Source organism: Amphiura filiformis, chromosome 1, assembly GCF_039555335.1.
Source record: "Amphiura filiformis chromosome 1, Afil_fr2py, whole genome shotgun sequence".
NCBI lineage: Eukaryota > Metazoa > Echinodermata > Ophiuroidea > Amphilepidida > Amphiuridae > Amphiura > Amphiura filiformis.
The window spans coordinates 53,544,368-53,570,849 of NC_092628.1; the positions used below are offsets into that span (position 1 = coordinate 53,544,368).

Genomic DNA, 26,482 nt, shown 5'->3' on the forward strand with positions numbered 1-26,482 from the left:
TGCATATTTCCTCATAGACTATAATTACCACTTATGTATTGTCTAGTTAATAGACCAATTATTGGAAATCTAATTTGGTTTGGGTAAAAAACATGCCACATGATGCTGAAAATTAATGAGTGAATTAAATCATAATAAATTTGGTTCCAAACGTCACACTTGATATATACATTTGTGTGTGCTCATGACGTACACCAAATCAGCTTGCGGAACAAGTTTTGGCTTGACTTCAACGCCAAGGGATTAAGTTGCAGTAAAATGGACTGATTTTACGGGACCCAGCAGTGTAGTGAACTTCTGCGAATTGCAGCTACTGTGAACATTTTTTTACAACGTTGCGTGTCTTATAATTACACCTCTATATAACCAAATATGTTTGTACTGTTCAGGTATTTTATTTAATTATTATTTTATTCATTTAGGCCTACATTATGTACCCCAATTCAGCAGAAAGCTGGTCTAACATGTGCCACTCTATTATACGCATATTATAGGCCTATGGGTATTGTCAACCAAATTATTCATTATTAAAAGAGGAGGCTTATTTGTTACAAAAAATAAGAATGTCAGAAAAGGAGCATCCAGAAATTATGTTGGTTGAAATTCAAAATTCTGGGAGTTTTTAAAGAACAAAATGAGGATCATTCGGGGAGATATATTTAATTCGATCAGAATGCAAAGAGAGTCCTTGCCCTCCTAAAAGAAAACTCCTGGCAACGCCACTGGGGAGTGGGAAAGTGAGGATAGATGAATAGATGGAGGAGGGGATGATATGGAGAGGTGGTGATGGTGGTGGGGTGGTGGTGGGGGGGGCTAGGGAGAGCAAACAGATAAAATGGGCTTGTGTCCTGATGGAAATATAAAATTGACAAAGCTGACGTTTACTGGAATAATAATTGAGCTTTTATTATAATAATCCGGGACAATAATATAGGCATATCACAAGAATATTTAATTGAAACATGTTTAGAAGTATAATATTAGCGTATAGCTCATAACATAGGCCTAATAGAGGTTATCCACTTTACTCATGTGTGACTTCTAACAAAAGGCGCTGATTCCCGTAGTATTCCTTATTCAAAATAATTCAATGCATGACCTCGGAGTTACCTGCATGACTCTTGGCGGGCTATTTTGAAATAGTCATGGTTGCACATGCAGGTACTTTTTTTGAAAGTCCTAAACAAGGTATAGCAGTCGTTGGTAGGATATGCAGCTTATAGAACACGGATAACCTCTATTCCCATTGCATTGGTCATCGCCAAGAGATGTAATCCATGTTTATTCAAACTAAGCGCCTATTGTAATAAGTGTTACCAACAAACCACTTCAGCAAACAAAAGGGAGAAATTTGATGCAGTCGCTTTTACATACCCTTCTTTTGATCACCCATTGATACACTCCCCTAGTTTAAACAACAAGACGCTGTTGGTACAGAAACCAATCTGACGTTCGCGTTGAAGTGAAGTTGAGCAAGAAATCGAATCGATATTTTTGAAGTTGCCGTTAAAGTTCCAGTAACTTCATTCCGCAAGCTCTCTAGTAACTCCCTATCCCCTACGGATAATATCTAATGGTGCGATCCTTAATGTAAAAGTGAGGTAATTCTCATCAAGATCTTTTTTGGAGTGAAAAATTATAAGGAAGAGTGTATTTACGCTAATCAGTGAAATATTACTTTAAAAGAATCACGCATGAACATGGCACGTGAATAAACATAATTTTTCACCAGGTTCGCTGTCGTAAATAACAAAGGAGACAAGCAGATACATTATAGTGATCCCACCCGGGCATCGAACCCAGGACATCAGGTTTAATTACACGAGCTGTGTCTTACCACGGAAGCTTCGTGATTAGGCTGGTTAAAATTCGAACTTAAACCATGTAAACTTATCTCCCCGCAAATAGCCCATAGTAATTTTGATAAATAAAAATAGTTGCTAACCTTAAGGATCGATGCTCAACGGTAATGAAACTGAGCACGGAAGGTAACAGTGCACTGCCTGTAGTTATTTGTGTATTATCTGTGACTTGCCATTTTTATGTAAATTTGCTTATGTATGTCCTATTTGTAGTTCTAATATGTATGATAGTAAATTGAATAGGGCAAACGACAAAGCATGTAGAAATTGTAATTTTGTAATAAAATCTAAAGAATTGTAAATAAATATTGTCATCATAGTTTGGTCTATTTCATTTAAGGAATACAGTAGTATTCCTTATTCAAAATAATTCAATGCATGACCTCGGAGTTACCTGCATGACTCTTGGCGGGCTATTTTGAAATAGTCAGGGTTGCACATGCAGGTACTTTTTTTGAAAGTCCTAAACAAGGTATAGCAGTCGTTGGTAGGATATGCAGCTTATAAAACACGGATAACCTCTATTCCCATTGCATTGGTCATCGCCAAGAGATGTAATCCATGTTTATTCAAACTAAGCGCCTATTGTAATAAGTGTTACCAACAAACCACTTCAGCAAACAAAAGGGAGAAATTTGATGCAGTCGCTTTTACATACCCTTCTTTTGATCACCCATTGATACACTTCCCTAGTTTAAACAACAAGACGCTGTTGGTACAGAAACCAATCTGACGTTCGCGTTGAAGTGAAGTTGAGCAAGAAATCGAATCGATATTTTGAAGTTGCCGTTAAAGTTCCAGTAACTTCATTCCGCAAGCTCTCTAGTAACTCCCTATCCCCTACGGATAATATCTAATGGTGCGATCCTTAATGTAAAAGTGAGGTAATTCTCATCAAGATCTTTTTTGGAGTGAAAAATTATAAGGAAGAGTGTATTTACGCTAATCAGTGAAATATTACTTTAAAAGAATCACGCATGAACATGGCACGTGAATAAACATAATTTTTCACCAGGTTCGCTGTCGTAAATAACAAAGGAGACAAGCAGATACATTATAGTGATCCCACCCGGGCATCGAACCCAGGACATCAGGTTTAATTACACGAGCTGTGTCTTACCACGGAAGCTTCGTGATTAGGCTGGTTAAAATTCGAACTTAAACCATGTAAACTTATCTCCTCCCCGCAAATAGCCCATAGTAATTTTGATAAATAAAAAAAATATTATTATATTATTATTTAATCATGATGAACGCATTCCGTTGAACTCAAAATTATACTGATGTTTATTAAACATGTTAAAATTAAAGTGTTCAATAAATAGTAAAATGGTCATAAAGAGTTAATATAATTAGATGATTAGTGACAATAAAAGTTATTGAATGCAAAATATCTTGCATAATTATAATGGCTCACTTCAATACTAAATTTTGGAATCTACCAGTTTATTGATCGCGAAAGCCCGAGTAAAAAACCAGGAGCTAACAAACAGAGGGAGTATGGTGACTGAAAATATCAGATGTGAAAATCTATCAATTGCACATAAATTAATACAAATCAGTGTTTATGCTTAAATGTAATAGCCAGAGTATGCAAAATGGGCAAGTGGACTACGGAGAAGTCTACCCTGGCCCATGAAGAGTGATTTTTACTCTTTCGCATTAGAGTACCTTAACAGAACTTAATTCTTGGCAACTTTAAAGAATACACATGTACCTTTTAAAAACAGGCCTACTACATTATACGGCGTTAAAGTATGAGTTTCTCCAGACAAATAAATGCTTAGGTTACGATAATTGCTTAGAAAAATGTTGAAACTGATTAAGGAGGGAGGAAATACAAACTGTATCAATATGCTTGGTACCCAACAGTTTGATTTTGTGCAAGTCTGTCTCCTTAAAATGGAACATATGATGCACCGAATTTGACAGTTATGACAGATCATAAAGTAAAGAGTCTTATCATTTCAAGAGGATTCAAGAGGCTTTTGGATTTATATAATAACCAATAAGTCTAATTTTGACACAGCCTGTTGTTTTTTAGTTTTGATCTTCATTTGTTTGATGGCTTAAAATACCGTACTTACTGTAAAACACCGCTTACAAAGTGTATTTTTTTTTCGAATTTCTTCTACATTTCACATTAATTGTAACTCGTTGCTCTAGATCAATAATAACTAGTATCAGGATAAGTTGGGTTGGTTTCCAAATATTTTGTTGAGTATGCCACTATGGCGGAGGCTGATGGGTCCTTGAAGTCATTTCTTTTTCAACATGTTCAAAGACTTCGTACAATTTGTTGGAAAAAATCACCCAAACGCGAGTATTTCCTGCATTGCTTTATAAGGCAGCTATTGGAAATGTTATGTGTATTATTCTCATACTTTTCTCTTCGAACAAGAAGATCACATAATTTCAATACTGTTAAGGTAACGGACGAGAGTAATGTGATGTGGTCCTGGTCAAGTGCTTCAGAATTCTTGAATAATGTGACACATTACCGATCGGTAAGATTGGGAAGAATTGGCTATTATTTTATAATTGTATTTATTTTAAGGTTGTTACAATGTACAAGTTCTTGGTAGTTATTGACTTATTTTTGATATGCTGCTTTTTGTCTTTGTTTTTGTGTGTTGTTGTAGTTGTTTGTGTGTGTCCTTGTTGTTTTGGTTTTGCTTGATAAAAAAATCAGTCATTTTGTATTGTGTGTATTTGAAACTATGAATAAATCACAGGCAGTAACACTATGGCTGTCGAAAAGAAAAGAAAAAAAAAAGATTGGGAAGAATTGTAGGTAATATAATGAGGAAATATTGGAAAATATTATGAGGGTAGAAGAGAATCAGTAAAACAGAATCAGAGTTGCTTGGCTATGTTGATTCCAGATTGTGGAATAAACTACCAGGTCAAATCAAAAATTGTACTTTTGAACAGTTTAAGAAGCTCCTGAAGAGCCACCATTTTCAGGATGCTCATCAGCAGTAGGTTTTGAGCTAATGAGCGGCGTTGAACATTTAGAAATGATTTTGGCGCGAAGACATGTAACCATGGTAACTGATTGATTGATTGATTGATTGATTGATTGATTGTTGATTGATTCACAGGTACACGATTATAGTGTGATCATAAAATAGATTGGGGCTTTCATTGGGAGAAGGAAGTCTCAAGTTCCTTGAAACATTTGTTAAGACAATAATGATTGTACCTGAACTTAAATTGAACGTTTTCATTACAATCTTAGTGTCGGGTCTACTTTTAATATGATTTCTTAACCTTTAGGACTATCATTAATATGCCCTGCAAATGTCTTCGTCAAGTCCCAAATACGTGCAGCATTTAATGACTACGTCTTCCCTGCTCAACTACGTTTGTGTTTGAAAAGATACCGACCACATGTCAGACGTAACGCATGATGCTCAACCTCTTCGTGTTCTTCTCTGGGCACTTCCTCGCACACTCTCCACTGTCTTTGAAAAATGTTTTGGCTCCATGCCTGGCGTACAAATTATCAACGAGCCAAACACTTTTGCATACTACTTCGGTCCCGATGGTAAAGTAGCAGAAAATCCTGACACTGAAATCAATAAAACTTTACAGGCTGTGATGAAGGAAGGAGAGAAAGCCGTTGGGCCAGACGTCAAACCAGGTTGGTTTCACGAGAGCGTTTGTACGTTTCAATGGGTGAAAGATACGCTTGAAGCTCCCTATCCTGAAAAATCATTGGTCTTTTCTAAAGATCAATGCTATAGCATTACTGATAATCTACACATGATTCCGCGCGGATTTCGCCACACCTTCCTAATTCGGCACCCGCATAAAGTATTCCCATCTTGGAAAGGTATTACCAGGAAGTTACTAGAAATGAATGAAGAAGGAATCCGATTTCAAGATATGCCCGAGCCATGGTGTCCAAAGCGATATGGTTATGCTGAAATGTGTGATTTATTGGAGTACACGAAGCAACGAGGTGATCCTAACCCGGTGTTGATTGACGCGGACGACCTGCAAACGTCGCCTGCGTCTATAATGCGTCAATACTGCGACGCAATAGGAATACTTTTCAATGAAAGTATGCTTCAATGGCCAGCTGGGACAGATCTTCTTGATGACTGGATCATCAACTCTACTTTCGTGTCCATAAATAAAATTCCTCAAAATGGCGGTTTTTATGAGGAGGCTTTTAATTCGACTCATTTTAAGGCACCATCTAAGATACCATCACGCAGCGATTTGACGGATGATATATTAGAGTTAGTTGATGCGTCGATGCCGTACTATGAGAAACTATGCGAAATGAGAATCAAACCATAAACGGAAAATGGAGCCAAATGAGGAGGGAAACCCTATGTTGTCAATTCCTTCAGTAACGTTGCATAGGTAAACAGAGAAAGGAATCCCGTGAATATGAAAGTAATCCCGAAAGTATAATACATGTAGCATTTCAACTCTATCTAACGCTGTTACGGCTTCAAATTGGAAGGCAGTGGGACTTGAGATGCTTTCAGGAGCAACTTTTACCACCTGATGAACAATCTCAAATGCTATACTTCTTATATCAACATGACAGTATATAGATTATAAGAAATTAATTACATCAGTTAATGGTTTTGTAGTTTATAATTTTGGGTTACCACAAATGAAGAAATAATATCAGTGATATATAGCTGTAAAAAGGGGTTTATGTCCATTTTAAGCCAAAATAATGGGATAAATAATAAAAATAAAACGCATGCTACATCTTGGAGCTGTACATAGCGATAAGCTAAACCAACAAACCTATACGCTGGCGAAGTTACGTAATAATTCGGATTAACTACCATAGCCATAGGTCAAAACAATTTTGAACATATCGCGCTTCACTACAAGCAGGTTGCATTCATCACCTGTGTATGTCTGCAATCATAGATTGAATACAATACTGGTCTTTTCAAAGATAATAATCTTACAGGTGCAAGTGATCAGCATGATATGGTTCAATGCAGAGGTACCGCGTGAACGTATCAGTGCAGCGCGGTATATTCAAAAATTGTTTTGACCTATTGCTATGGCAGTTAATCCGATTATTACGTAACTTCGCCAGCGTATAGAAAAACAAAAGAAATAGACAGTCATATAGTAAGCGGTCCCAGCACACAACTCACCGATAAGAAACTTTCTTATTCATTTCCATTCATTTATCTAATGTAAATAACAATGATTCGCCTATATTATACGCAAGACTGAGTTCAGCTGCTGGAAAATTGATCAACTCTAAAAAGCATGTCAATATTCCTGACTTTAACATTAGTTTATTTCACAGACAATACAAAGCTCGCACCATAGGTAGATCCAAAACATTTGAATACATGAATACAAAAGCCACCTAAGTCCATGCGAAGTTATTTTGAGAGAAAAACCAGTGTATCGTTTTAATTCCTTCAGTTAGATTTACCTGGTCAATATGGTAAGTTTTACGTGCAAATGAGTGGATTAACCTGTATTAGGTATGACGATTAGCATTTCAGGGACTTCGTGGGGTTCATTTTAAATTTTGGAGTTTTTGAATCATATACAAAGACAACAATGTTAGAATGAGATTACCACTAGTAAGATAATACAAAATAAAGCACACATGTATGTATAATGTTGATAAGCATTCTGCCATGTAATATAAACCACACACTTTCCTTTATTAAACCCATTTTTTGTTCAAAAGTCATTCTCTAGCAATGAATGTGTTACAAGTGGACTTTTATACATACTGGATTTCAATCAATGTGTTACAAGACTCAAATCATGGAATTGGGTGATTCTTTCATACATGCTATTTTTCACATGCCCAATAGACACAGAGAATGAATTTGAGTTGTTCTTTCCTGCATATGACAGGCCTATGTATAGCAACAATTTCCCATGCTTAACTCAATTTGGCCAAAGTATGGACTTAGGTGGCTTTTGTATTCATATATTCATTTGTATACAGTACATTAGGATCGAGGGTGTTGGTTCAAACCCTGAAATCAATAATATATGAGAAAGCATTGATATTCCAATCAAGGGCGGCGGAACGATTTTGAAAGTGGGGGGGGGGGGCAGCCCGGGTGAAGCAAAAAATCAAAATAATGGCCGCGAAGCGGCCATCGCGTCGCGTTTGCGCGACGCAGGGGGGTGTCTGATGGGGGATGTGCCCCCCTCAGAAGTGAAAAACTTTTGCAAACTGAAGGCCCAATTGAAGCCATTTGGTGGACCATTCTGGCACTATCATTGTACAATTTTAGTTTGAAAAATCCGAAAATGGGTTAAATGAAGGCCCAAATTGAACGCCATTCGTGGATAAGTTTTCACTATAATTGTATAAATTATTGCTTTTAGTGTTGGGTGTCCTAATACAGGGGAGTTGGAAAATTTTGCAAAATGAAGGTCCAATTGAAGCCATTTTGTGCATCATTTACACTTTTTTAAGCATGTTAAGGGTCTAGAATATATAGAGATTTGATTTTTATGTTCACCAGGACATGTTACACACAGCACATTATGGGTTAAAAGTGGGGGGGCCAGGCCCCCAGTCAAAAAGTGGAGGGCCACTGGCCCCTGGCCCCGGTTCCGCCGCCCTTGATTCCAATACGGCCAAGATATGTATTCTGTCCGAACTGAAAACGACAGCAACGTGCTTTTAACGTGCGTCTGGGGTGTTGTTGAGTTTTGCAATATTTTCGCCATTTTATAGAGTAGAATTGTGGTCAAATGTTTGCCGAATAACAAAGATCGTGGGTTTTGGAATTATTATAATGGAACCAGAATAGGTATGCAAACTACATAAGACGTTTGAGGTAACTTCTAAATGTTCTTCATAGCAAGAACATAGAAAACATTAGCAAAATGCAACTCCTTAATACAAGAACGCTGTATTCTGCGATAGTCCATATTTACATGACTTCGGGGAACAATTTTGTTTCTCGTTTAAATTCTACTGTTAGCACCAGCCGATCTAACGTTATCTGCGGCTGCAGTACAGTTTAGAGAAAGAATGTGGCTAGTTTTTTGGTTAAAAACCCCGATAATGTTTAAAATATCGGAATTAACGCAGGCGGCCCGTATTGTGTGCAAAAGACGTTGCGAATTGTCGACGAAAGAGCTTATAAATTAAAATCACTTACAGTAAGCTCCACAATAGGCATCTACATTCCAAGCGGAAACGCTTGTCAGAAACATATCACTCTTTTCTCAGCAATCGCTGAAACCAGGCAGTCTGTAAAAAACAGTGTGAACGTAAATTAATTTGAACTTGGGACACCGAAACAAAATAATACATTGGTGCCATACCTATTACAATAATACGATAATTAGCCCCTCAATAATAATTTTAACCATTATTTGTTAAACTGAGATTTTTTACTTTACAGTCTGAGTAACTGATAAACGCCAATGAAATCCAAGCACTCAACTCAACCCCTTGTTGTAATGGTAGCCAGAAAATAGGTAGAATCAGAGATAAGTTGGGTAGTTTTTCATCTTTGTTTTAGAGTTTATTTTGTGCTGGTTCTTTTGTAATCAGTAACACTAGAGCTCACTAGAAATATCTCAGGAAAAAAATGTCGGGTTATTATAAATATCCTAAAATCTTTTAATAACATTGTCAAACATTGTCAAAAATTTACTATTAAAATGTTCACATTTTTTGTCCTTTGATTATATAATTCATTTGAAGTCAATCGTTTTATAACATTTTGACAAATGCCTTAAAAACACAAAAATATTTTGTGTTTGCCGGAATAATTAAAAGAAATGCTGAGCGAGGGAATTGTCTGCCAAAGTTTTTGGGGCGCCCTCTACGGAGGCGTCCCACAATATAGGCATGAGTTTGTGAGTAGCTTCTAATTTCACTCTTACTAGATTTACTCCGCAATTGTTTTGCTAAAATTATGCCCTTACTCAGAAATAAAACCACAATATGCTTGGATTTTATTTTATTATTGTTTTCTGTTATGCACGGGATAAAATGGTGTGCGTATATTCTTTGTTTAAAACACAAAATTAATGGATTTGTAAAAACACCAAATAATCCGTGACCTTTGTACCTTTGTAAGGCTTTTAAACTGGTTTAAAAACCAGTTTACCAAATCATCACCACTACGTATGCATTATTTTTGTGATGACCTTCAAGATAAATTGGCTATCAGAAACAGAGATAAGGTTGTTTATTCAATATTCTACCAGAAGAATTTAGGAAGATATGAAATGTGTTCGAAGTTTTATAATACTAGTCAACAGTCGTTATCAGGTGTTAATTCTAATGATATACATTTTGCAGACATACTGGATCAGGGAATAGATCCATTGTCCATAGGGGAAGTCTTATAGATAATATTATATCCTGAATTTAAATGCTATGAATGATATAATTAAGATCTTAGACATCAATATTGTCTTTTCAACAGAAACAAGAACTACCTTTAAACAAGGATTTGTCTTTAAATAAAAATTCCTTTAAAAAAGGAATGGGCGCCCAACTGTTTGGATACTTTTTTTTTCTCTTTAAAACAATAATGTAATATGAGCATAGAAAGAAGTCCATTAATTTTGTATTTTAAACAAAGAATATACGCACAACATTTTATCCCGAACATATCAGAAAACAATAATAAAATCAAATCCAAGCAAATTGTGGTTTTATTTCTAAGCTGGGCATACTTTTAAGCAAAACAGTTGCGAAGTAAATCTAGCAAGACCGAAATTAGACGCTCTTTGCAAAGTCAAGCCAAACAAGAGAAATGTGTCTGATTGGGGAAGGTGTTCTGACAATCCAAATATAAACTTAGTCCACCTCAAATGACCTGTAACAATTTGTGATTGACATTACTTAATTCACCTCGGATGACTTTGATCTGACATTCAACTTTTTCGTTCTTACACCAATCATATCCATAACAATTTAACTCTTACAACTTCCTGTCAACTCTCTAATTTAAAACTCTAAATTTCTGTCTGTTTGCCTTTTCTGTCTACAGTTTGTTACAATTATTATGATAAGCAAACATTGCTGGGTAGATAACAGGATTTAGTTATTTACTTAATCCAATCATGGAGGTAGTATAGCTACAACCTTGGCGAAAAATGTTGCCACACCTGAGCGTTAATTGGCCAACATCCTTCCCCGCTCCCCTATTGCAATGTTGATTTGGACAAAATCGTCATCATTTCTACATTACAGTCTCCCAACATTGGAAAATGGGGTGGGGGGGGGGAGGGGGGGGGGTGGGGAAGGGGCAAGTGTAATCTGAATGTGCATTTGCAACTATTATACAAAATAGTACGGAACTATCCCATATTTAGCTTCGATTGCGTGCTTTTAACACCAGAACGTGCTGGTGTGGCCCTGGTGTGGCAACGAATTTCCGCCAGAGTTGCAGTAGGCTTACTACCTCCATGATCCAATCATGGCAATAACGTCAATTTTGGTCTTCAGTGTTTTAAAATACAACAATGTAGAACATGTATAATTAATATGCCGTGTTGTTTGCATACAGTTTTCCGCCCAATTGTGCCACCATATTGCAACTTTGGCAATAACCGCTATATAGATTCTATGGTAATTAGCAAACAAAAGCCATCAGTAGAGTCCTCGTTAATTGATCTTATCACTATGGACCACAATAGTCTCATCCCAATGGCATAGTCCAATAACCTCAATTACATAATCATAGTGCAAAATTTGACCTCAAGTTGCAGAGTATGAGTTTGTGTACCCAAATTTTCAAAGGATGAAAGTAGGCCTACAAATGTATTAGGGCTTAAGAACTGTTCCCATGATAGATGAGCATGTTGTGGATCCTAGTGTATGGTCAAATGTCACCGTCTATCGGGTTTCTAAGGCACACGGTAAACTGGTTGAACCCATACAAAGGTCAGGATTTATTTGGTGTTTTTATAAATCCTAATTTTGTATTTTAAACAAAGAATATACGCTCACCATTTTATCCTGTGCATATCAGAAAACAATAATAAAATAAAATCCAAGCAAATTGTGGTTTTATTTCTGAGCTGGGCATAATTTTAGCAAAACAATTGCGAAGTCAATCTAGCAAGAGTGAAATTAGAAGCTTTTCACAAAGAATCACAAAGTCATGCCTATATTTTGGGGGCGCCAAAAGACAAGTTCACGGATCAGGTGTATAGTACATGTGCTTTGAGCTACTTTGGTCTAACATTTAATATTCATATCTAACCTACTCTGCACTTATTCGACAATAAATAAGTGATATGAGGCTTAATAATGATACCTGCGTCTTGACTCTGCAAAACAATATTTTTAAAAACCTCATTTTGCATTTAGTTTTTAAGCCCCATCGGGAGCCACCTACAGGATCTCATTTTGCATTTAAGTTTTTATTGTGTTGCAAAGTAGCAAAACTTTCTTTATATATGGTGCAATTTGTGTCTGGAAAAGGCTATCTCCTCTTACAACCTATCCACAGGACTGATTTCTATAATGAGGTGTCACCGGGTTTGCAAGAGATAATAATACCAAATCTAAACACAATGAAATTCACGACCAAGCTCACATTGGGCGCCCCATTCCTTTTTTAAAGGAATTTTTATTAGTCACGTCACGAGAACCTTTCAGTTTCATAGTACGTGTTGACTTTGAAAGACCTTTTAATATCTGCATTGGTAGTTGGTATTAATTTAGTTGACCTGAACCGATTTCATACTTCAACCGCTAGTCATTAGCGATTGATACCGGATTAGTAAATGTGTATGCACACCCTCCCTATAGAGGAGTAAATTTTCAAAAAAAGAAATGTCTGGATTTCCAGTTGGCAATGTTACTGGAAATGCAATAAAATATATATAAAATCATGGAATTGTCCTAAAATTTAAGATTTTCGATTTTGAACTATTGTTTGCTGGATTTTTTTTCGTAATTAGACACTTTTATAGTCTGGATTTCCAGCAATCATAACTGGTCAAAAAGTCCGGAAATCCGAACTCTTCTATAAGGGGTGTGCATCTATCTTCTGGAATAACCAATCAAGCTCATAGTCTAAAGCTCCCGATCCAGGGACCCGATCACGGTGAAAAGTGGTGGAAATATTTTATAACCAGTTTAACTACACGGAATGACTGACCGTTGCTCTACTGTCTATATGATTAAAGTTAGGTAACCTGATTGCCACCAGGGATGGCAGCCTCATCCCCAACGTTTACCCATCAAGACACCGAGGATTGACAGCCTCATCCCCCACATTTCCCCATCAAGACACCGGGGATTGACAGCCTCATCCATTCCCCCACGTTACCCATCAAAATCCAGATTTTCCTTTTCCTTTAAGGGATCTAAAATGAGCGTTTATTGCGTTTCGACAGTATTTTTGTGGGACATAATTTTCATTTTTGAAAAATCACAATATAATTAATTTTATGACAAATTATAAAAATTTGATATTTTTCAAATTTTTGATATATAACAGTCTTCGAAGTAAATTATATAAATCTAATGATATATTCTTAAAGTGTATGTAGCAGGGAGGAAAAGCCGACGGTCAATTGAAAATTTTGACCTTTCATATTGAAGATATGGATTTTTTCCCAAAAAGACCTAATTTTTTTTTGGTGTTTTGGGAAAAAATCCATATCTTCAATACGAAAGGTCAAAATTTTCAATTGATCGTCGGCTTTTCATCCCACCTACATACACTTAAGTATAAATCATCAGATTTATAAAGTTTACTTCAAGTACTGTTAAATATCAAAAATATCAATTTTTAATGATTTGCCATAAAATGTGTATTAAATTGCGAATTTCAAAAAATCCAAATTATTTGATATCAGAATGACATTCTTCGTATTCAGAATGCAATTCGATATGTCTGATGTGCTCTGATGTCCCAAAATAAATACTGTCCAAACGTTCATACCCCAACCCTTAAGGACGAAGAGAATGTATAGCCATGATGATCTCACTGCTAGCATTGGATGTAAGACCGTGTATTGAAGGTCTTTGATTAGATTATTAAACTTCGAAACGTACGGACCGTTTTAAAATTTCAGTTTTCAAAAACAAAATCGTCAAATAGTCATGAATATTTAATTTACAACGCAAGTGTATTCTAGTCACACGGTAAAGAAGATATAATTGTAAACCGCTTTCGAGTCAAGTTTGAGCTAATTTGGACTTCGACGATGATAAGGAAGACCAATGTCCGAATTAAACAGGTCACACGTGAAAGACATTGAATGGCTGCCGTATCTTGAAAATAATATTTATAGCTTGCTCTCCCTTTCATCCGGTGTGACCATTGATAAATATTTTAATGTTTTTATCATCTTAACCTTTTTTGTATCTGAATTAAGTGACACAAGACATTACTAATATGCCTACGTATCGTACTAAGTATCACCAGCGAAGTCGATGCCCAGCAAACACACACCGTTTTAATGAAAAAGTTTAAATGTCGGGTTATATAAAGGTTATAAAAAGTTTTTATAACATTCATAAACCATTTTTGAAGAGATGATGCAAAATATTCTAACCATGCTAACAGAATGTTATATAACTATATTGCAAAAATGTTTGCCCAAAATATTTTACATTAACGTTTCAACGTTACGATATTCTCTAAATGTAAAAGTGGAGAGTGGAGATTTTCGCTTTTCAAGAAATTGTTCGGAGTGAAAATATCAAAGGACACTTAATGAAGAGTAAAGGCCTCAAAAACACCCGGGGGTACTAAACATAAAATGACCATACGGTTATGTTCCCCCCAAACCCTATTTAAAAAAAAACCAAAATAGAGCTCTGAAAGACCCTTTAAAAGTACTTAGTAGTATCTCTGCAGGTATGCTTGGGATGCGTAGTACGATCATTACTTGTGTTAGAAATTGAATAAGGCCCTACGGTGCGAATTAATACAGGTTGTATCAAAATGCTTATTTAACATGTTCAGCCAACAGTTTCCATTGAGTGTGTACAAGATTGCCTTGCGACTTACGATCCATCATAGGTATGGGAAGAAATCCACCAATACCTATGGACCCACCTAAAATGATTTGGTAGATTTATGCTATGACAGGTCATAAACTATAAATTCTGGTCATTTCGAGATGATCCAATGTTGCATTTGGTAGAAGCAGCAGGCTATTCAATAAATATCATTATGGGTAAAGACAATGTGTTTTGTTCGTATTTTCTGATTTTAGTTAGATCAATTGTTGTACGGCTAAAATATTCCCGAATAACTCAAATAAAACGTAAAAGTTCTAAATTAATAGTTTCCGCGATTATTTCTTGCACCCGGTTCCATACAGAATCTTTGCAATCTGTTGTTAAAAGGCAGCTATTTGCAAATCAGACTTAGTTGACCTTTGATTTTATTTTTATTTTCGCCTTGAAGAAGATCTATAATTTTCAATTGGCGATGGTCGTGATATGGTTCTGGTGCTTCATAGTTCTTGAGTGTTAACTACCGATCGGTAAGTTTCTTTCCCCGGTTTCTTTCACAAATATACACTCCTTCAGTGGGAGAATAATTTGGTTGAATAAATTTAAGTAATACTATAATTCAATGAAGAAATATTGAAAAAGCCAAGGGTAAAATAATAAGAAGCGGAAAATTAGATGGATCAGATTAGCCTTGAGAATTTCTTTACCTTATTTCTGCTCCATCTGAGCATCTCTACTACCTTCGTGATCTGAGGCAAGTGGATGACAAAGCCCTTTGGAATTGGATTGGGTTGCTTTGTGGGCATTTCTTTTTTCTTCAAAAAGTTGTATCTGAAACACTTTAAATGTCCTGCAAAGTTGTGCGAAGAGTTCCAAACAAGTGCAGCATTAAACGACTATTAAATTGTTTGTCAAATCGTTAAATATACATGCATTTGTCGAGATGCCTGGCATTTTTCGTAATCATCTTTTGCATCTTTTACAGATTTCCTAATCAAATAAAAAGCAAGATGTCAAGCGTAACCCGTGATGCTCAACCTCTCCGCGTTCTTCTCTGGGCACTTCCTCGCACACTCTCCACTGCTTTTGAAAAATGTATTGGCTCCATGCCTGGCGTACAAATTATCAACGAGCCATACGCTTTTGCATACTGCTTCGGTCCCGATGGTAAAGTAGCAGAGAATCCTGACACTGAAATCAACAAAACTACAAAGGCTATGCTGAAGCAAGGAGCGGCAGCCGTTGGGCCAGACGTCAAATCTGGTTGGTTTCACGAGAGCGTCTGTACGTTTCAATGGGTGAAAGATACGCTTGAAGCTCCCTATCCTGGAAAATCACTCGTCTTTGCTAAAGATCAATGCTATAGCATTACTGATAAGCTACACATGATTCCGCGTGGATTTCGCCATACTTTCCTAATTCGGCACCCGCATAAAGTATTCCCATCTTGGAAAGGTATTACATGGAAGTTCATCCAAACTGAAGAAGGGGGATTCCGATTACAAGATATGCCCGAGCCATTTATTCCCAAGCGATATGGTTATGCTGAAATGTGTGATTTAGTGGAGTTTGTGAAGCAACGAGGTGATCCTAACCCGGTGTTGATTGACGCGGACGATCTACAAACTTCACCTGCGTCTATAATGCGTCAATACTGTGACGCGATAGGAATACCATTCAATGAAAGTATGCTTCAATGGCCAGCTGGGACAGATCATCTCGATGACTGGATCATCAATTCTACTTTTGTGTCAATAAACAAAATCCCCGAAAATGGCGGTTTTTATGAGGCGGCTTTTAATTCGACTCATTTTAAGGCTCCATCTAAGATACCATCGCGTAGCGATTTGACGGATGACATATTAGAGTTAGTGGATGCGTCGATGCCGTACTATGAGAAACTATACGAAATGAGAATCAAACCATAAACGGAAAATGGGGCTATTATGAGGAGCGAAACCCTGTCAATTTCTTCGGTAACGAAGGGTTTGCGTTGAAGGTTTGACGGTTCCTCAGAACCTTCAGGAAATCTAGTCAAATGGTCTCCGTTGCATTTAACTCATAATATTGTGAACAGATTAAATTACAGACTGATAATTTTACAACTGAAATGGTAGTGGAAGATAAGCATAAAATTGACCTGTTCTTATCGATTTCATACTTCAACCGTAAATCGTGCTAAGTAGGCCTAGGCCTATCACCAGTGAAGTCGATGTCCAGCAAACACACAACGATTTAATGAAAAAGTTTAAATGTCGGATTATATATAGGGTATAAAAAGTTTTTTATAACATTCATAAAACATTTTTGAAAAGGTGATGCAAAATATCCAAACAGAATGTTATTTAACTATTGACAAACTATTTTGAAAAAATGTTTGTCCAAAATATTTTACAATAAAGTTTCATGATCTTTATATAACGAGACATTTAAATGTTATTAAAACGTTTTGAACAAACGTTTTTAGAACATTTGTGAGTTTACTGAATGTGTATTCTTTAAACTGGTCAATAGTTATTTCTGTTACGATATTCTCTAAATGTAAAAGTGGAGATGATCGCTATTCAAGAACTTGTTTGGAGTGAAAATATCAAAGGAAACGTGTATTACAATATGCGTGAATATTGACTGCAATAGGAATGCATTTACACTTAATGAAGAGTGAAGACCCAGAAAACACCCACTAAACACAAAATGACCATACTGGTAAGGTCCCCCCGAAAAACCCTGCTTTTTACCAAAAGAGAGCCCTGAAAGACCCTTAATTTTGACCCCCTTTTACCGGCACGCCGTCAGCTTCTAGACCCACTATCTCCACTTTCTGGGGAAAAAATTGATGAGCACCCATCCCTGAAAAGTACACACCTACTTTTTAAAAGTACTTAGTAGAGAAAGCCGTTGGGCCGGACGTCAAACCTTAGCTCTCCTTTTGCTTGGTTTGACGAGCCTGAACGTTTGTACGTTTCAATGGGTGAAAGATACTCTTGAAGCTCCCTATGATGGAACTCCCCGGGGAAAATCTTGCATCTTTTCTAAATATGTGTTATAGCATTACTGATAAACTGCACATGATTCCGCGCGGATTAGTTACTCCAAATGGATAAAAATAGGAGTCCATGGTGTCCAAAGCGATATGGTTGTGCCATGGGATATGCTGCTCAAGATGTGTTATTTAGCGGAGTTCGAGGAAAATAATGAGAATTTATATTTTCAAACCCTAATAAACATAAGAATAAATTTTAAAATGCTTTTTTTTTCTTCAAATTTTCTTCATAATACAATGTAAAACAAAAGAATTGTTCTTTTTAAAACCCTAACTAAGAATAACTTTTTTCTAGATGCTTATTTTCAATTCTCTTAATTTATTTTCCTCATAATACAAGGAAAAGACATCGATTTTCATTCATTTAAAGTTATATACAATGTATAGGCCTATATTTATATATTTACAAAATCCTAATAAAACAAAGTCAAACATAAGAAGAGCTTTTTTCTAGAAGCTTATTTTCAACTTTCATAATTTACCTCATAGTACTATGAAACCAAAAGAAATAGATTTTAAAACCCTAAAATGTTAAGAAATTCAATAGAGGGCGTAAATGTGAGTGAGGCCTGAAAACCACCTGCTGAAAACCTCATACTTAATTCCCCCTAAATCGTGCCACGGGGGGGATGGGGTTTTTTTGGCACGTCGAAGGGGGCAGGGGAAAGATGTTTTAGCACGACCAAAGAGGTGAGAGGGGAGCGATATTTAGCAGACCATTTTGCGAATTGACCACCCGGGAAGAACAATACATTGGCTCCGGAACCGGGCAGGGGCCCAAGTACCCTAGAGCCCCTCATAATCTCAGGTAAAATTCATGATTTTAGGATCAGATTCATAATTTGTAGGTAAAATTCATAATTTTAGGGTATAATTCAAAATGTAAGGTACAATTCCCCGATATAATTCGTCGGCCGCATCACATACTGACGTATTTGCAAAATACGCATTTCGAGAAAATCGAACTTGAAAATTTAGCGATTTTCATTTGCCTTATAATCTTGATTAAAATATTATTGTCGATTAAAACCAGGTTAACAGTAATGCAAATATACCATATTTTCAATATAATTCACTTATCACTATCAGAGCATGACTCATTCTGCAAAAAAATCAATATTAAATAAAATACGTCACTATGTGAAAAGGACTAATGTCAATTTCGCCGTTCAAATGACAAATACGTCGCGCAAATACGTCAGTATGTGAAACAGTTGCGCAAATACGTCAGTATGTGAAAAGGACAAAACAGCAAATTTGCCGTGAAATGACAGAGTCGCCCAAATACGTTGCGCAAATACGTCAGTATGTGAAACGGCAAATTCTTCAAATTGCAGATACGATATACTGGGCTTGCGCAGTATAAGTGATCGGCAAATACGTCGTTATGTGATGAGGACATTTCAATGTTTTGTAAATACGACATAATTCAATTAATTAATATCTTACTAATTAAGCCACTTTGAGGCATGGGTTTTGGTGAATAAATAGATTAGAACATAACAAACTAATATACCAATTTTCTCAAAAATGTTAAAAATGTCGAATACGTCAGAATTCATGTAAAAATGTATGCATATCAAAAGCTTCCTCGCCCATCCCCTTCCGCACCCACCCTTTTCAGCGTTTCACGCCTCCGAGCAGGCCAAAGATTTGACCCCCCATATTCAAAATCCTCCGGAGCTTCTGCAATATTATACAAACAAATGAATTCCAGCACTATGACGTCCCGCCATTTGTTGAGCTCAACATACACCTGTACCTGTGAACATTATTGATACCAGTCACACAGATCCATGCGCAGTTTGAATTGACCTTGTTCGACTACTTCCAGGGAATAGACCAAGAGATCAAAGTTTACCCAATATATTGGTACCGCAACAGTCCAAAGCGTGAGACTGTCCTGTTCTTCAGAATTTTTGAGTGATCAATACGTACCCACCAATCGGTAAGTTTATGTTCCTAAAGTGGGCTAGTTAATTGGGAAAACGATATAACGAGGAACCTACTTTTGAAAATGGGCAGGTATATTAAAATATCGAATCATATGCACGGATATTTATTTACCGTCATGTAAGCAACCAGGGTATTAAAGCTAATCGAATAATAATACCACACATCAGTGATAATACCAACCTTATACCTACCGTATAATATTCTAAATAATTGCGCAATTCAAAGTAGACATTTCCGTAATTTTGGGTTTTTACTGGGGGAGGGGGCAGGGTGAAAGTTATTTGCCCACCACCCCATGCCCCCCGTGGCGTCGCTACTGTTAATTAGCCCTAAATTAGTTAATTTTGGTGCCAACAGATATGCTATTATCGCTTCTTTTAGGAAAAAAACCCGTTAGCCAACTTAAGCCCAAGAATTCCGAAGTAATTTTTTTACAGGGGTCAAATTTCAAAGTTGCTCAAATATTGGTCACTCGAGGATTCATAAAATACATATTTTGACCTACGGCTTATCGTTCGATTCCGGAGTTATCAGCAAAACAACTATATAGCTTGACCTATCTACGAGTTATGAGCAACACGGTCGAAGGTCAACATCTCAGGTATTGCAAACTATACCTTATTGAAATTGTTATAACAAGTCGAACATTTTGAGACTATTTTGATCAAATCAGAGGAATTTTGTTGCTTTGATCCATGTGAAGCCCAAATGTTGACCTTCGACCATTTTGCTCATGTTATGGTCACTAAAATCACCCAGGCCAAAATCTGCTTCCGAGCGAGTTCACTTAACAACAAACACGCAAATACACTGTTTAATACATAGAACTAATAATTATTTATTTATTAGTGTAGTATGGGTGTCAACCAAATTACAATATATCTAAGCTTGAAGATCTTGATTGCTGATTGACGTTCTGATGTAATTCATTTGATAGGCTCAGCTCTTGATCCAAGATCCGGCAATGTTCAAGATCCTGTCTACCTAAGGGAACCCCTTGGTCTACCATATTTTCACTATTCTAGCTGCTATTCTATAGTTTGCAGCCGGACTAATATCCAAACAAAATAATTCTACTTTAATTTTTTTAAATCATGCTAATCTACGATAACGGGTACAATAAAACTGCTCTTCGTTAACACCTTTTTGCAGATTTTCTGGCCTAACAAAGACAAGATGTCAGGTGTAACTCGTGATGCGGAACCTCGCCGCGTTGTTCTCTGGGCACTTCCTCGCACTCTTTCCACTGTCTTTGAAAAGTGTATGGGTTCCATATCAGGGGTACAAATTATCAACGAGCCATACACTTTTGCACACTACTTCGGTCCCGAAGGCAAAGTAGCAGAAAATCCAGATACTGAAATCAACAAAACTTTACAGGCTGTGATGAAGCAAGGAGAGGCAGTCGTTGGGCCAGACGTCAAAACCGGTTGGTTTCACGAGAGGGTGTGTACGTTTCAATGGGTGAAAGATACGCTTGAAGCTCCCTATCCTGGAAAATCACTGGTCTTTTCTAAAGATCAATGCTATAGCATTACTGATAAACTACACATGATTCCGCGCGGATTTCGCCACACCTTCCTAATTCGGCACCCGCATAAAGTATTCCCATCTTGGAAAGGTATTACCTGGAAGTTACTAGAAATGAATGAAGAAGGAATCCGATTTCAAGATATGCCCGAGCCATGGTGTCCAAAGCGATATGGTTATGCTGAAATGTGTGATTTAGTGGAGTTTGTGAAGCAACGAGGTGATCCTAACCCGGTGTTGATTGACGCGGACGACCTGCAAACGTCGCCTGCGTCTATAATGCGTCAATACTGCGACGCAATAGGAATACCATTCAATGAAAGTATGCTTCAATGGCCAGCTGGGACAGATCTTCTTGATGACTGGATCATCAACTCTACTTTCGTGTCGATAAATAAAATTCCTCAAAATGGCGGTTTTTATGAGGAGGCTTTTAATTCGACTCATTTTAAGGCACCATATAAGATACCATCGCGTAGCGATTTGACGGATGACATACTGGAGTTAGTGGATGCATCGATGCCGCACTATGAGAAGCTATACGAAATGAGAATTAAACCATAAACGGAAAATGGAGCCAAATGAGGAGGGAAACCCTATGTTGTCAATATTCCTTCGGTAACGTTGCATGGGTAAACAGAGAAAGGAATCCCGTGAACATGAAAGTAATCTCGAAAGTATAATACATGTAGCATTTCAACTCTATCTAACGCTGTTACGGCTTCAAATTGGAAGGCAGTGGGACTTGAGATGCTTTCAGGAGCAACTTTAACTACCTGATGAACAATCTCAAATGCTATACTTCTTATATCAACATGACAGTATATAGATTATAAGAAATTAATTACACCAGTTAATGGTTTTGTAGTTTATAATTTTGGTTTACCACAAATGAAGAAATAATAATAATTATAAGTGATATACATGTAGCTGTAAAAAGGGGTTTATGTCCATTTTAAGCCAAAATAATGGGATAAATTAAAAATAAAACGCATACTACATCTTGGAGCTGTACATAGCGATAAGCTAAACCAACAAACCTATAGAAAAACAAAAAGAAATAGACAGTCATATAGTAAACGGTCCCAGCACACAACTCGCCGATAAGAAACTTTCTTATTCATTTCCCATGAATTTATCTAATGTAAATAACAATGATACGCTTATTATACCCAAGACTGAGTTCAGCTGCTGGAAAATTGATCAACTCTAAAAAGCATGTCAATATTCCTGACTTTAACATTAGTTTATTTCACAGACAATACAAAGCTCGCACCATAGGTAGATCCAAAACATTTGTATACAGTACATTAGGATCGAGGGTGTTGGTTCAAACCCTGAAATCAATACACACCAGGCACAAAAAGAAACTCGTCAGTTATATTCATCCTTGCTGTTCAATAACTTGATAATTTTGGATTATTCTGAAATATACATTTTGTTAATTAGACTTTACTTTCTCATTTGACACTCTGTTCGTGACAAACGAACAAGAATTGACCAAGATATGCGCCTCCAAAGCCTCAAACCCCAAAATCAAAAGTTGCATTTTCAACGATTTTCAATGGGAACGCATCGTTGTATTGCACACAAGCACCACGGGCCAATCAATAAAGCACACAGTGTAACAGGCACAATTGAATCGTTAAAATTGCAACTTTTCATTTTGAGGTTTGAGAGTTTGGAGGCGCATATCTTGGTCAATTCTTGCTCAATGTTCACGAACAGGATGTCAAATGAGAAAGAAAAGTCCAATTAACAAGATGTATATTTCAGAATAATCCAAAATTATCAAGTTATTGAACAGCAAGGATGAATATAACTGACGAGTTTCTTTTTGTGCCTGGTGTATATGAGAAAGCATTGATATTCCAATACGGCCAAGATATGTATTCTGTCCGAACTGAAAATGACAACAACGTGCTTTTAACGTGCGTCTGGGGTGTTGTTGAGTTTTGCAATATTTTCGCCATTTTATAGAGTAGAATTGTGGTCAAATGTTTGCCAAATAACAAAGATCGTGGATTTTGGAATTATTATAATGGAACCAGAATAGGTATGCTAACTACATAAGACGTTTGAGGTAACTTCTAAATGTTCTTCATAGCAAAAACATAGAAAACATTGGCAAAATGCAACTCCTTAATACAAGAACGCTGTATTCTGCGATAGTCCATATTTACATGACTTCGGGGAACAATTTTGGTTCTCGTTTAAATTCTACCGATAGCACCAGCCGATCTAACGTTATCTGCGGTTGCAGTACAGTTTAGAGAAAGAACGTGGCTAGTTTTTTGGTTAAAAACCCCGATAATGTTTAAAATATCGGAATTAACGCAGGCGGCCCGTATTGTGTGCAAAAGACGTTGCGAATTGTCGACTAAAGAGCTTATAAATTAAAATCACTTACAGTAAGCTCCACAATAGGCATCTACATTCCAAGCGGAAACGCTTGTCAGAAACATATCACTCGATCTTTTCTCAGCAATCGCTGAAACCAGGCAGTCTGTAAAAAACAGCGTGAACGTAAATGAATTTGAACTTGGGACACCGAAACAAAATAATGTTTACATTGGTGCCAGACCTATTACAATAATACGATAATTAGCCCCTCAATTATAATTTTAACCATTAAACTGAGATTTTTTACTTTTTGAGAAATTAATGAATTTATCGAAAAACGTTTTGGAGAACGCCACCTTATTGGCACAACCCCTTAAACGGCCTGAGTAACTGATAAACGCCAATGAAATCCAAGCACTCAATTCAACCCCTTGTTGTAATGTTTTGGTAGCCAGAAAATAGGTAGAATCAGAGATACGTTGGGTAGTTTTTCTTCTTTGTTTTAGAGTTTATTTTGTGCTGGTTCTTTTTGTAATCAGTAACACTAGAAATATCTCAGGAAAAAAATGTCGGGTTATTATAAATATCCTAAAATGTTTTAATAACATTGTCAAACATTGTCAAAAATTTACTATTAAAATGTTCAAATTGTTTGCCGTTGATTATATAATTCATTTGAAGTCAATCGTTTTATAACATTTTGGGCTGGGGTATGAACGTTTGGACAGTATTTATTTTGGGACATTAGAGCACATCAGACATATCGAATTGCATTCTGAATACGAAGAATGTCATTCTGATATCAAATAATTTAGATTTTTGAAATTCGCAATTTAATACACATTTATGGCAAATCATTAAAATTGATATTTTTGATATTTAACAGTACTTGAAGTAAACTTTATAAATCTGATGATTTATACTTAAAGCGTATGTAGGTGGGATGAAAAGCCGACGATCAATTGAAACATTTGACCTTTCGTATTGAAGATATGGATTTTTTTCCCCAAAACACCCAAAAAAAATTAGGTCTTTTTGGGAAAAAAATCCATATCTCCAATATGAAAGGTCAAAATTTTCAATTGACCGTCGGCTTTTCCTCCCTGCTACATACACTTTAAAAATATATCATTAGATTTATATAATTTACTTCGAGGACTGTTATATATCAAAAATTATAAAAATATCAAATTTTTATAATTTGTCATAAAATTTGTATTATATTGTGATTTAAAAAAAATGAAAATTATTTGATATCAGAAAGACATGCTTCGTATTCAGAATGCAATTCGATAGGTCTGAGGTGCTGTCATGTCCCACAAAAAATACTGTCGAAACGCAATAAACGCTCATTTTGGATCCCTTAAAAACACAAAAATATTTTGTGTTTGCCGGAATAATTAAAAGAAATGCTGAGCGAGGGAATTGTCTGCCAAAGTTTTTAGTCACGTCACGAGAACCTTTCAGTTTCATAGTACGTGTTGACTTTGAAAGACCTTTTAAATGTTTAATATCTGCATTGGTAGTTGGTATTAATTTAGTTGACCTGTTCTTACCGATTTCATACTTCAACCGCTAGTCATTAGCGATTGATACCGGATTAGTAAATGTGTATGCACAGTGTGCATTGCACACCCTCCCTATAGACGAATCCAACGAGCCAAGTCATGGTCAGGATTTGGTCGGACATCTTTGGGTAGCCGCTAGCACCAACCTGGGGTTTTGAGCGTCCAATTGTGCAAATAAAAGCCGCCTAACACCTAGAGAAGATGCAAGGACGAGGAGGGTTAATAGAATAATATATATAATAGAGATAATTCCGCAGGTAATCCCATCGCATCTATTCATACATAGGCCTAGTCATTTTGTTCGCAAGTACATCAATGCATAGATACCGCGTGTAGTTAATCCGATTATTATGTATTAAGGTGTAAAACGGGTGATGGAATGCAGTTTAAAATTTCCGCCAAGGCCGAATCATTTCACATTTTGAGTGCATTGAATCCGACGGCTACCCAACTTAAGGCTGCTAGTCAGGTGTAGGAATGCGTCAATTTAGATTCGTCTATAGAGGAGTAAATTTTCAAGAAAAGAAATGTCTGGATTTCCAGGTTTACTTCCTGAAAATGACTGGAATTCCAGTTGGCAATGTTACTGGAAAAAGCTGGAAATTTAAGATTTTCGATTATGAAGTATTTTTTGCTGGATTTTTTTTTCGTAATTAGACACTTTTATAGTCTGGATTTCCAGCAATCATAACTGGTCAAAAAGTCCGGAAATCCGAACTCTTCTATAAAGGGTGTGCATCTATCTTCTGGAATAACCCAATCAAGCTCATAATCTAAAGCTCCCGATCCAGGGACCCGATCACGGTGAAAAGTGGTGGAAATATTTTATAACCAGTTTAACCATGAGAATGATCGCCAGAATTCTAATCTCCTAAGTGGAGATTATCCCGTTACCTCTATTCAATGAGTCACCAAACTTGAATGAACCAGCCACTTCAGCCAAGCTATTGATCTCCACGATGGTTATGAGACTCTACCATGGTTCATTGATCGTCACTCCCAAAATTTCCTCATAGGAATTGACCCTACATTGACCTGTACCGGAAGGCTTGTAAAAGAGACTGTATAATGACGTCAGCTAGTCAATTAGCTGTTCGAAGTTCAAAGTTTTGATAGCTTATAGTTTCAATGTATGATTGTGCGAAAACCCGATGAAATTCGGATGTTCTGTTCTCAAGTTACGAAACTGTTTTCTACACTAGTTGTGCCGTAACTTGACAAATATACTTAGTTTTCATGTTCATATATTAAGCTTTTA

General features: G+C 36.5%; 3 protein-coding genes across 3 annotated transcripts; all 3 read left to right on the forward strand.

Annotated features, from left to right (window-relative positions):
* Window positions 1-5,255: 5,255 nt before the first annotated feature.
* On the forward strand, window positions 5,256-6,173 carry LOC140161525 (uncharacterized). The gene has a single exon (XM_072184924.1). The coding sequence runs from the start codon at window positions 5,256-5,258 to the stop codon at window positions 6,171-6,173; it is 918 nt and encodes a 305-aa protein (XP_072041025.1).
* A 9,621-nt stretch (window positions 6,174-15,794) lies between these two features.
* LOC140161541 (uncharacterized) lies at window positions 15,795-16,712 on the forward strand. The gene has a single exon (XM_072184925.1). It carries the CDS (start codon window positions 15,795-15,797, stop codon window positions 16,710-16,712), a length of 918 nt encoding a protein of 305 aa, XP_072041026.1.
* A 4,247-nt stretch (window positions 16,713-20,959) lies between these two features.
* LOC140161557 (uncharacterized) lies at window positions 20,960-21,877 on the forward strand. The gene has a single exon (XM_072184926.1). The coding sequence runs from the start codon at window positions 20,960-20,962 to the stop codon at window positions 21,875-21,877; it is 918 nt and encodes a 305-aa protein (XP_072041027.1).
* Window positions 21,878-26,482: the final 4,605 nt, after the last annotated feature.

Coding starts and splice junctions, on each gene's coding strand:
- LOC140161525 (XM_072184924.1), top strand. CDS start 5,256: ATGTCAGACGTAACGCATGATGCTCAACCTCTTCGTGTTCTTCTCTGG.
- LOC140161541 (XM_072184925.1), top strand. CDS start 15,795: ATGTCAAGCGTAACCCGTGATGCTCAACCTCTCCGCGTTCTTCTCTGG.
- LOC140161557 (XM_072184926.1), top strand. CDS start 20,960: ATGTCAGGTGTAACTCGTGATGCGGAACCTCGCCGCGTTGTTCTCTGG.